This window comes from Montipora capricornis, chromosome 8, assembly GCF_036669925.1.
Source record: "Montipora capricornis isolate CH-2021 chromosome 8, ASM3666992v2, whole genome shotgun sequence".
Classification (NCBI taxonomy): Eukaryota; Metazoa; Cnidaria; class Anthozoa; order Scleractinia; family Acroporidae; genus Montipora; species Montipora capricornis.
In genome coordinates this window covers 45,119,252-45,132,021 of record NC_090890.1, presented here as the reverse complement: position 1 = coordinate 45,132,021, position 12,770 = coordinate 45,119,252, and the positions used below count along the sequence as shown (strand labels likewise).

The 12,770-nt window shown below is 36.7% G+C and overlaps 1 protein-coding gene across 1 annotated transcript; it reads right to left on the bottom strand.

Annotated features, from left to right (window-relative positions):
- Positions 1-4,039: 4,039 nt before the first annotated feature.
- Positions 4,040-10,509, bottom strand: LOC138059907 (nuclear distribution protein nudE-like 1-B). The gene is made up of 8 exons (XM_068905560.1): positions 10,260-10,509; positions 10,008-10,161; positions 9,664-9,812; positions 8,608-8,653; positions 7,371-7,461; positions 6,203-6,492; positions 5,853-5,953; positions 4,040-5,140 (listed from the first exon to the last, which is right to left on the bottom strand). Exons 1-8 carry the CDS (start codon positions 10,367-10,369, stop codon positions 5,071-5,073), a joined length of 1,011 nt encoding a protein of 336 aa, XP_068761661.1. The 5' UTR covers positions 10,370-10,509; the 3' UTR covers positions 4,040-5,070.
- Positions 10,510-12,770: the final 2,261 nt, after the last annotated feature.

Below are 12,770 nucleotides of genomic sequence, written 5' to 3'. Positions count from 1 at the left end.
TTTACACTAAACTTGTGGATCAAATGAGTGGCTTTTTTAACTTCCTCTTACAAAAGCTTGTGCGCCGTAAATTATTACTAATCATTAAGTTTAACTTTAAACAAGGCCACACATTTCTTGAGTTACCTAACCAAAATCACTCCAGCGAGTAAAATATCTCTGAGCAAATGATAGAAAACTTGATTGTTTTCCTACACAGCGGCATAAATTTGCAATCAACAATAGCATGAGCATGAAAAAGATGAATACTAGATTACGACAGTGCTGGCCAATAACTAACTTCAATTAGTATCACCCAACTAGTGGACTAATGCAAATCCTGCATTTTTATTGGCTACACTACTAGAGGACTATTATTAATAGTCCTCGAGTAGCAAAAAGCTACAAATAAATAAATATTTTTTTAACTTGCATTTGCTAACTTTATCATTGCCTTTTCTGTCCGACTAGTTGGGTGATACTAAAACAATTAGACCCTTCGCCCTCAAGGGCCACGGGTCAATAGCCCATTCAGCTTTGCGTCATGGGCTATTGACCCCTAGCCCGCAAGGCCTACGGGTCTAATTGTTAAAAAGTGAGTCTTGAGGAACTAATCTCATGTTAAAGCTACATAAATGCTCATTAACTCTTTAAGGGGTACGAATTCTAAAGAGATGTAGCAACCTTAGAACCTTAATTAATGGGATTTTTATTACTGTTTATACATAACTTAATTTTTTTTAAAAAATGTAAAAAAAGTTTCTATCATTTTTTCCCATGTAAAGAACACTGGTTAACTAAAGACACACAATTGCAACAGTCAAGGAAAAAACCTAAATAAGGTAAAAGAGGTGGTACATTGTAAATGAATGAAATGATGAATAATATATCAATAGTTGTGAAGTCACTCTCTTTTAAGCTAGCTGATTCAGAATAGAGATTGAAAGCCCTGATATTTACAAGAAACACCTACAAATTCATCATTTCAAAACTTAAATAGTTAAACTCCACAATGAAAAGTCGTAACCGAGGTATTTCTTGTTTGCTGTAATAAATTATGCATCACATTTTCTTATGCCCTTTTCGCTTCCCTGAACACCCAGTTGCTGCACTTTTAAACAAGTATCGGTGACAAATTAATTAGTTGTAGATTGGTTACAACAAATAGGCATCATAAGCATGCACATGGCATAAGACAAAAATTGCAACAACCTATGCAATGCCTTTGATTCACTGCACAATCTGTTTCTCTTGCAGTTAGTAAGATGATAAATTGATAAAGTATACCCTAACAATAACCCTTTCATCAATCTGATCCATATTTAATTTCATTCAAAAGACCTTTCAGAATTTAGTTCCTTCTTTGAAACTTTGGATTGGTTACTTAAATTTCAATAACAAGCACTAATTCAAAATCACTTTAAGGTGGCTCAAACCAGATTCAACACTTGAATGAAACGTTCTTATTAGAAGGATTGACACTACAACACTTTATCACTTAACAGCGATGTTATGGTACCATATCAAATACCAATTATTCCTGAAAAAGATTTGGTATTTTTATGACGTTAAAAGTTACCGTGGCAACAGGGAAGCCCTGTAAAAACACCCCATATTTTGGCTTTAGCTGCTCTTATCTCAAACGAACTTGGTGACCCCTATTTTTTATTTCGGAGATGTAATCAGCATGCCAGAATGAAACGTCCTGCAAAGTGTAAAAAACATTCTGCAGCAGATTCTGAGCCACTTCAAATAATTGAAAATTTAAGGTAGCTCTGAATCCACTCCACAGAATTCTTTTAAACTTTGCAGAGAGTTTCATCTTGGTGTGCTGATAACTTTTGTGCAATAAAAAATTGGGGTCAACGAGTTCGTTTTTCAGATATGAGCAACTTAAGCTAAAATATAGGGTGTTTTTGCAATGCTTTCCTGTTGCAATGGTAACTTTTTATGTCACAGAAATGACTGGATCTTGCTCAGCAATAACTGATGTTGCACATGGTACCATAACATTGCTGTTACATGATAACGTATTAATCCTTCTCATAACAAGGTCTCTTGAAAGTGTTGAAACTGGTTTGAGCCACCTTAAACTGTTTTAAGTGTTTGATTTTACGTCAGCTTTCTTTTTGCATAGTTTTGTACAAAGGGGCAAGGAGAAATACAAGAGAAACCGTGGTTCCCAACAACACAAGGTACTCTGTGCACAATTCTTTGCTATTGGCTTTGTTTTTCCCTGCTGTAAATCACCGTAGTTGTATAGATTAATGGGGTCACATTCAGCATCCAGATTAAATAAATTGGATGCACTTTATTCTGATTTCAATAAATTATCGTAAATTCTTATCATTCAATAATAATTAACAAAATTATTATTCTGCGAGGGTACGCTGGATATGAAGTGATAGATAACTAACAAGGCGTGTAGCACCGAGTTGGTTATAATCATTTTATATCCAGCAAGCCCAAGTAGAATATGAATTATTGTTTTATCAAAAATTCCAGGATCAAAAACTCTTCCATGCATCGTTGACTGAAGCATCAATTTTTGCCTTGGTCAATTCCGTTCCAAAACGGTTTTTGTGAGCCATTTATTCTCAGAGCTGCAAAAGACTTTTCGCATGGCTATATTGCTGAAGCGTTCCTTGACCATATTGGGTACAGCAAGTACAAGAAATGTGTCTGGCGAGCCAATGAAAATGCTGGAGTTCTGATATCTGTAGTTCAGTTTTTAATAACAACTATTATTATCATGGAAAATCATTGATTGTAATTTGTACTTCAGTATCCGCGTGGTTATGAAAGCTCTAGGCAATAAAGGCCGAAACTGCTTGGAATGAAAGACCGAGTATTTTGAACTTGTACTCCAATCTTAAAGTGCCTATAATCCCCAAAACCTTTTTTCTTGGCACAGATGAATCATTGCATCAAGCTGAGCAAAATGGCTTTTGTTTTTGGTCAAAAACTGGAATTTTCCATGAATTTTTGAACTACAGTTTTTCTGTCCATGACCGCGTGAAAGGAAGACTGGCACTAGTGACACAAAACCCGGACATCATGTCAGACAAACAAAGCAAAGCAGAGGACAGAGAACAAAAACAGTGAAAGACATAGTATTTGAAAACAGCTGTTATGTGGCTGACATTTGTTAAGAGCAGTGACATTCATTTACAAAATGGCCTCGAATGACTTCAGTATAGTTTCCAGTTCAGATTCTGAGGTCTCCGAAATAGAAGATTAAGAGTCAGAAGTTAAAGGCTCGCCAAACTCGAGCAATCAAGCCACAGATGTGAAAGAAAAGCAAGAGGCCTATTCCAAAAAGCTAATAGCAGACGCAGAATGACTACTGTTATATGAGCAAGAAAAAAGAACAGAGAAAGAACTAGAAAAAAACACTCCAAAAGGACTTCAATGAACAGTTTTGAACATTGCTCGAGCCAAAGACAACACATTTCTCAAGATTCTTTTTCAGCTCTGACTAGCTTGCTCTGATCAAATTTGCGATCAGAGCAATTGAAGTCTGGGTTTTAAGTCACAAATTACACTTGACCCACACCCTTTCGGTGAATTTTGCGGGCTCTGTTATGGGCTTTCAAACCTTGATTCTTCACCACTGTGAAAATTCATAGACAATTCCAGCTTTCACCAAAAACAACTTGACTTTTGCACCACTTTGCTCAGTATAATGCAAAGATACTTCTGAGCAAAAAAAAGGGGGGTTTATAGGCACTTTAATGGAGCGGACATTTGTTTTTGGTCCTGTTCAGAGTTGAGCACAGTAAGGGAAGTGTTAAAGTGTGCATTTGCAGCAAAATTGTTAACCTGGCTGTTGACTTCTTTCAGTCTCTTTTGCCAATAACAGTTTCCATCTTAATCAAAATGGAAATCAGCTAAATGTAGATGTAGGTGATTAGGTTTTGGAAAAAACACTATTGTCTACAACAAATTTTACAAGATGAACAAATCCTGAAAGGTCTCAAGAAATGAAGAATAGAACTAGTTATTATGTGGATATTTCAATGCCTCTTCAGATTAATAACATCTGGAAAGTTTCATTTAAAAATAAATACTCAAGAATCTTTAATGATAGCACTCTCTCCCTCTCTTACGGTATCTCTGCACAAATTATTAAATATTCTTAAACGTCTTGCTAAATGAGATCTTTTTGTACTACTGGAATTTGAATCTATGTTACAATAAAATGTTCTTTTAGCAATACAAAATATCTGTACAAATTTGACACAAATTCTACTATGAATTAAAACTGATGTCAGACGAAACTAGAGATTATGGACTGAAAATTACCTCTCCCTTTCACACACTCGAGTAGTGATAACAGCGGAAAGAAAAAAAGGTGGGTTCATACTAGCAGAGTAAGTATACCTTAACTCAAGGCTGCTGCCTAAGAAAATTTTAAAGGGGCCCTCAGAGCTAAATGCTGAGAACTTAGGAGCCCAACATATGAAGTGAAAGGTGTTGCTGTGAAAAATTAAGGCGCCCAGAGCTATTCTTTGGGAGCCCCAGGCTACCGGGCTCCTGTTAGGCAACAGCCTTGCCTTAAGTACACTTCAAATCCTCCCTGTTTTCTTACCGTGATGAGTGTTCATATTAGAATTCAAAGTAGGCAGCAAGTAATTGGGTTGTCAATCAAGTTATGCCACAAGCATGTTTGATTGACGACCCTTTCTGTAAATGTTTTGATAGTAGGTAAGTGAGCTCGTAAGGATGGTTTGAACTAGACTTAAGAGTGCACTTTGGCTTCTTTGAAAAGAAATGCGTTACCAAGGCCACAAAGTAGGCCACTTGAGCTGAAATTAAATCCATTGACATTTGAAGTAGTGCTCAAGTGTACTACTTACTATGCTAGTATGAGCCCACCAAAAGAATCATTACCTGTCATCAGTGATACTGATCTGACAGATACTCCAGCTGGTTTGGGAACACTGCTGGTTTACATTCAATGTAGAATGTGAGTTTGGCTGTTGGTTTAAGTTTCAATAACAATGGTTCATTGCCACTCAAGTGGCAGAATCGAGTAAAAACATTCTCAAACACAGCTTTTTAAATCCCTTGTTGATCTGATGTTTTTTGTTACACTTGCACTTTGACCAGACCTTGAATTCCAGGGCTTTGGTAGTTGCTTTTTGGAATTCTACTCGGCCTGAAAGTAAGAAATAAAACATTTTAAAGTAATGTAAAATCACAATTACCATTATTACAGGACAAATTTTGATTTGAAGAGGCTTGGAAAGAAGTGTTTTGACAGAACCTCAATAAGAACAAGAACAAGAAACCCAAACGGCAATCATTACAAACTCCAGGCTTCTTTCTCATGGTCCGAACGACGTGTTACTATCTTTGGATCTTTGTTTTAACATTCCACCGATCTGATGTAATCTATTTTTTCGGTTATCTCAAGAACAAGCAGGACTGACTCACAGAGTCTTTACTCCATTAGCAAGGCTACAGCAACCCAGCAACCCACCAACCTGTACCACACATAGGTGACAAGCTACCACATTAGCCATTGTGTTCTCCATTCTTTTTCAAACAAGGTGTTGGTTCTTTTGATACCCCACAGAACGTACAGTTAATGTTGACATCCTAAAACCCCAGAGAAACAGCAGTTCCCCCTAAATTACTTAAGACCGCAAGGGTTGGTCCAATACGTCTTTGAACCCACAACCTCCCATACGAAACACTAGTACCCTTAGAATGCTAGTCAACTAGCCAGGGGTGAAATCCAAAACACAGGTTTTTTTGGCAATATTACTTTACTCCTCTATGCATTACAACACAAATTTAAATGGCATAAAAATGCAGAGATACAATCTAACTGAAACAACAAGACAACCATAAAACTTCACATTTACCTTGGAGATTCTGCCGGACTGCTAGACCCAGTAGACCCTCGTGGATTTCGAGGCTGCTCTTTTACAAAGTTGCGACAAGATGCCAGTTTGGATTCAAGAGCCTAAATAAAGAGTATAATTGCAACAAGTTTGCATAATATAAAAAGTAGATAGGGGAACATTAAAGATATACTGGTACCTGATAGTGAAACCCATGTGGAGTGGGAGCTCAAAAAAGGAAGAAGAGATAAGCTAGATACCGTATTCACTATGTATAATGCGCAATCAATCACAGAGAAGCGTAATGATGGTTTAGCAGATGGCCATAGTTAACTTAGACCTTAACTGCAAAAAGGAAATTTAGTACCCACCCCAACTTTTCGGAGCAAATCACCAACAATGTTAAGTGCTGAAATTCTTGCAGAAGGCGTTAGTGGAGAGCTACCATAGCCAGCGTGAAGAGGTGATGTTCCTATAGAAGCTGTAGACAAATTTGTCAAACTGTCTGAAGTTTGAGCAGTGGCATCTGGTTTTGTTGGGGTTCCCTCTATTTTCAATGGCTCCTTGTTTTCTTTGTTACTGTTTTTATCCTTTATCAAATCCGTTGCGTCACCAGGTTTCTTTCTCTCTTTTTCTTTCACAGCAAGTTCTTGTCTGAGATCTAGGCAAGAAGGAAACCAGAGTGTTTATGAAGAGAAAGAGCATTGCAGTTCAAGGAGCAACTTACTGGGAAGCTGTTGTGAAGAAGCTGAAAAACCCCAAGGTTGAATGGGCTTCTAACCCACTATACCACTGAACAATAGCCATCTGGCCCCAGGCATTCATAGGATAGAGAACTTTATCTGGTGGAGAAGTCACTATCTAACAGTTTCAGCCTGTGCAATGATTTCAGTATTGTCTGACCTAACCATGAATGTGCACACTCCAGGCACCTCTAAGTAAGGGTGTTATACAGCCCCAGTTACTCGAGGGGTGAATAGCGCTGTTTACTGGATGACTCAATTGGTTTTGCTAGTGTTTATCCGCTGGATAGTGATTTATCTGGTGGATAGCATTATCCACTTTTTGAACAACTGAAGATCATTACTAGACATACACAGTTCCAGTATAACAACCAAATATACTTAAAGAAACATAAAAACAATAAGAATAATACTATTGTATTGTGCACAGCAACGCAATATTTCAGCTTTTACTTCATGTAGGAAATTACATGCGACACAACTGACGTAAAACTATTGAAAAAGCAACAGCCAAGAAAAATTCAATGATCTCCAAACAAGTAGGAGCCAATATTTCCATATCAAGGAATAAGTAAAAAACAAATGTATAATACAGTAAAAATCTACTACCAAAGTGCCAAACAAAATGTTAAAATTTGTGAAGGAGGAATCTTACCACATTAACAGATAACAATGAGATGACCTGCCAAAAGGTCAATAACTTCTTCAATCCCACTTAAATAAAGTCAAGATTACATAATAATAATATTATTGATGTTTTGAAATGCATAAGTTTCAAATCCTATGACAGCATTACCTCTGGCTTCATCCTTTAGTCTCTGAACTGACTCTTGCAGTGTCTCTTTTTCATCTAACTCATTTTCAAGGATGGCATTTCTTTCTATTGCCTGTAATAACAAAACAGAACCTAATACCTTAAAATATGTTTGAAATTTAGAGAAAAAAGGCAGAATGGGTTGGTTCATAGCCAAATGTGTTATTAACACTCTATTAAACAAGCATCAGGTTACTAGCTCTAATCTTTTCCTTCTCATAATTCTGTGTTAGATTAAGAACAAATCTGTTCAACTGATTTCTAAAGAAATGAATAAATAAATAAATAAATAAAGCTAATCATCTTCTGGGGGATTAATTAAAGAATGTTGAAACAGAATTCCACGGCATAGAAAAAATTTTTATTGAGTGCATGTAACCCAATAGTTGTAATGACCAGGATATCAAAACTTCAGTAAGTGACTCTTTAAACTGATAAGAGTTGCTGTGGGGTTCTTAAGTATATTTGTCAGAAACGTTTTGAAAGAAATTTGAAATGCCATGAATTTAGTGCATTAACAACACAAGGAAATAAAAGATAAGTAGATGAAATTTAAACTTCCTACATGTAATTGACACTCACTCTAAAATAATGTGTAGGCAGGTTAAAAACAAAAATGTTGTTTCTTTGAAAGGGAATGTTTGCAAACATTCTTTTATCAAGATCAAGGGATAGAGCTTTGAGGCTCCCACTAAATTAATTTAAAAGGACAGGGCTAGTTGTCTTCATATGGTTAAGTAGTGCGACTAAGCAAGATGTACACCCGGGCCAATTCACCAGACAAATTACAACACAAAAGGCACTGGCAAGCTACAGCTGTATGATATCAAACCACTAAAATATGGAACCGTGGTCAGTGTTTTCTTTCTAGTCTTTCAAACCCAAAACTAACAATATTCTACTAGCCACTACTACTTCTAATGTAGCCTAGTATAAAAGAAAAGAATGTACATTGTGGATGAGGAATGAATAAAGAATTTGAAGCTTTCTATTTCCCCAAGCTTGGCTGTCAGGTTAAAATTTATTAGAAGGAAATTAGCCTAATCAAGCTTTGATTATGACAGATATTGCTTAATTAAACTGCATAAATCTAACATTATAATACACATCTGATAAAACTTTTACCAACCACTTGGCTCCGTCTCCTGCAATACGTAACCTGTGGTTATTATTATTGCTATGTTAAAAAGCAAACACTTCTCAAGACCAAGTGAATTACCTGATTCAGCTTCTGCTCAAAGTCTTCTAATGAACACACAGTCGCCCTGATAATATAAACATAGCAATTGAATTGGCATGACAATATTTTTTTTTTAACATTTTCAAGTCACTTTCAAAGAACAAAACATTTGAGCAGTATCTAGATTGCAAGATGTAGACAACCACATAACCATTAAAAAATTCTGTTTATCACAAATACCTAATACTAAAAAGGGTGCACAAAAGGTCGCATGCCTTTGTCAAATTGCACTTAAAAAGACCATCTTCGAATTCATTCTTTGCAATAACACAACGACAACCAATTAATGCTTGATAACATTGATTCAATCCTGCAGTGAGGTTTAAATTTCATTTTCATTCCAAAATACAAAATAAAGTAATTAGTTAAAGTCTAAGTAATTACAGTTATATTTTGATTGAGAGTCCAACATGACTCAGTTATTTTAAGAATTCATGTTCATCAAAATGCAGCTTGTTCTGTGTAATATGATACCCCAAATACACTATGTGTGGGAGAAATGGCGTTTTTCTGTCTCAGACAAGTCACATGAAGCAGCATTTCTATCTAGCATTGACAATCAACGAACAGTTTGCTTCATGAAACACAATATTATGAATCTTTTAAAAGGAATATAAGGGGGTTTAAAAAAAGGTTTGCATCTATTTAGAAGAACAGTAAACATGACAACAGAAATTTGATATCCAAGTTATTCCTATGAGCAGATAAGCGGGGTTGTCACATGCGAGAAATGTACATGCATTAGGAACAAATTTCAACCGGTGGTTTTAAAGTACATTTACGAAGTCACAGATCTTTGGTACACTTGATATAACTTGACTACAAATTTAGATCAGTTTTTCGCTAAATATCGACATTGTAATAAATATTGCAATGTGAAAGCCGGCAAGAAACATGTATATCAGCAAGACAGGACAACATTCGATAGTCAGAGAAAATATATCATTGGGTAATAATATCAAATGACAATGTGACAAAAAAAGAGAATAAAACTTCCTTTTGGGTCGAGGGGTTTTAGCCACAAAATGTCTGCACCTTTTTGCTCGTTCAAGATCGTCGTTTGCTTGCTCAAGTTCCCGAACATACTTTTGAACTTCCTCTCGCACCGCTTTAAGCTGAGCAACTTCGTCTTGTAGAGACGATATCGTGAGGTAGGATTCGTTTTGGCTTGCATCCAGTCTAGCCTAAGGCGAGAAAAGAAGGAGAAAAATAAGAACAGATCTGCCGAAAACGTATCAAAAGCTTGACAAATCTAAGCTTAAGATGGCGACGGGAACGCCAGAAAGTCTTTGCATTATTTACAAACTTCATTTAACAGTACACGAATCGATGGAAAAGAATTTACACCGTAAAGTTAATATTTCCGCTTCAAAGCTAACCTTTAAGCTTTCGTTCTCTGACTCTAGTCGTGTTTTTGCTGCTAATAATTCCCGCTGTCTGGCTTCGGCTTGCTCTAATTGCGTTTCCAGCTCCGCTTCTAATTCTCGACTACCTTCTTGAAATTCGTCGAGTTCATCCCTTGCTTCTTGCAACCTTTACCAAAAAAAAAAAACCTTGGAATTAAACCCTCATTCATTCATCCTTAAAATTGTAAGATTGTCATCGACGACAACACCATAAAAATCACTAACTTTCGCTCTAAATCCTCAGCAACTTGTCTCCAGTAGCGCGCCTCTTCCTTCGGGTCGGCGAATTCTAATTCCTTTTCGCCCGTAGAAATACTCATCCCCGGCTGTCGCATAAGGGCGGCAAGAAGTTGAAAAACCAGTAGCACAGAATATTTACTGCTATACAAATCGAACGACGAAACTACAAGGAATCCTGGGTTAATCCAACCAGAAGTGAATGAACCTCTTGATGTTTCACAACGAAATTTTAATGTAAACGTTCTTCTTGATGACGTCAACTCACTAGTTGTGAAGGATTGTGGGATAGAAATGGGACGAGATAACAAGATTCCTCGCGTGTTTACGCGCACTCTACTCAAGAGTCAATTGCAAATATTCAATCAAACGTGAACAAGTGTATATCAGCCATTTGTGACAAGTGGATTGCTTCGGTTCATCGAATACCATACTCTCGCCATCCATTTACTGTTTACGGTGTCAAATAGTCCGCGATTTCGACATTTAGTGAATCCAGGATGTTTTGATAAAAGAATTACTTAATTTCAGAATCAGGTTGAGTGAATAACAAGAATTATACAGCATTTTTTTGCTAGATGCACAGGAATGACTTTTTTTTCCACACAGCCCTTCCCTTAGGTTAAAATGATTACATGTAAAGAAAACAAAAGAAATACAAACCAAAATTTATGTCAGTTGCTTTCGTGAAAGTTCTTTCGCCTCTCACCCCAAGAGAAAATTTGCTGCTAAATTTGTTTTATAAAACAAACGAGGAACCGCCTAAGTATTGTTATTATAAACAAATCAGTCATCTTTCGGTATTTTGTCATTTAATGAGTAACCTCCTCCAACTTCGACGTCCTTCAGTTTATATTTTTTTTGCAAGATTTTGATGAAGAGATTATAAATATGCTAAATGAACCAAAAAAGCTTTGAAAAGTTGATAGCCTTGGCACAAGTTGAAAGTTACTCATACGTTCATTCATTCATTATTCATTATTGGCATTTTGTTAAATGTCATGGCCTGAAATCCTTCTGTAACTAAAACCAAGCCACAACCAGTAAACCTCCAGACAAATGCATCTTGGTACCTGTAAGGGGGTAACCTCGAAGCTTTTCGGCTGCGGCACGTTAGATCATTTAGGCGAAAAACGACCAAGCAAAGCTTTCTTTAACCAATGTTACATTTTGTTTCTTAGATCATAAAAGACGTCATACTGGTTTTCTTTTTCTCATAGTATATTTTTTTTTTTCGGAAGATCGTTATGGGGCCAAACTCTGTGTTGTGCGTGATCTCTCTATACTTTCCCAAGGCACTTGAACAAATGTGTTTTGCGTGATAACCACAGCGAAACCTGAGCGTGACCCCGTAGCAAAAGACATACCTGACAAGCGACCCGCGAAAAAAGAGGGGCGTGAGATTTATTAGCAGACCAATATCAGTTATGTCACTTATCACAAGGACTGCAAGCATCTTGCAAAATGTGCGAGAATGCAGAATGGAAAGGTTGCTCGATTGGAGAAAATAAAAACACGGCGTCCAATATTACCGACAAGACACTCGCAGGACAGTATCATATGTGTACGGTCTACCACACGAGCACGTGTCATGCAAATCCAGTCTCCCCTACCCACACGGGCACGTTCTTTTTCTAGTAAGTCTGATCTTTTTTGGTCAGATGGCACTTACAAGCTTCCGTATCGTTGTGATGTGTCTTTCTCGCTGCAGCACTGGTTTTCCTGTGAGTTATGGATGAAACCACTTTTCTAATGTTAGCACACTCGAAAGAGGAAGTGGATCATTCCTTCCGAAATTTGGCAAATTTGTGGAACGTAGAATAAGATCCTCGTTTCTTACTCGACCGTAACTTTTCCATCCGGTTATATGTATTAAGGTGGTTGGACGTCCTTGAAAGCATCAAAAATGACATTTGAGGTTGTCGATGATCTGGATGATTTGAATTCAACTTGAAATATTGGATTTATTACTTACGGTCGTTTCAATTTACTTCTCTTCATTTTAAGCGATCTCGTTTTACAGGGATGATAATTTAATGGCGTTTCGTTTCTTAACCTATTTTGGACATACAGAATATTCTGTATTTAATTGCTCCACACACACCGGAAGTGGACCGAGCCCTTTTCTTCAGATGGCCGGAAATGGAAATGATCTAAATTTAAGTACATGAATCACCTAGATATCCGAAGAAATACTGAATCACATATAAGAATGGAATCTTTGTAAAATGATTGATATTAATTGTCTGCCACGTAGCTTCTTACCCATTCAATAATTATGGTCGAACAGAGAAGTTACAAAATATACATTGAAATATTGATACACGTACAGTATAGAAGTTAAATTCTTGTACTTTGGCCATTTCAACTTAATCAAAAACATAAAACAAACAGCAGCTACAAACATAATGATAAAGCGCATCTTCCTTTTGACTTGACGTTTCGTATGCTACAGCACACATCTTCAAAAGTGACGGTTGAACAAATTCAAATATGATA

Coding starts and splice junctions, on each gene's coding strand:
- LOC138059907 (XM_068905560.1), bottom strand. CDS start 10,369: ATGCGACAGCCGGGGATGAGTATTTCTACGGGCGAAAAGGAATTAGAA. Junction 9,813..10,007: donor CAGAGAACGAAAGCTTAAAG/GTTAGCTTTGAA, acceptor TTCTCGCCTTAG/GCTAGACTGGATGCAAGCCA. Junction 5,954..6,202: donor ATTTGCTCCGAAAAGTTGGG/GTGGGTACTAAA, acceptor CTCTTTATTTAG/GCTCTTGAATCCAAACTGGC.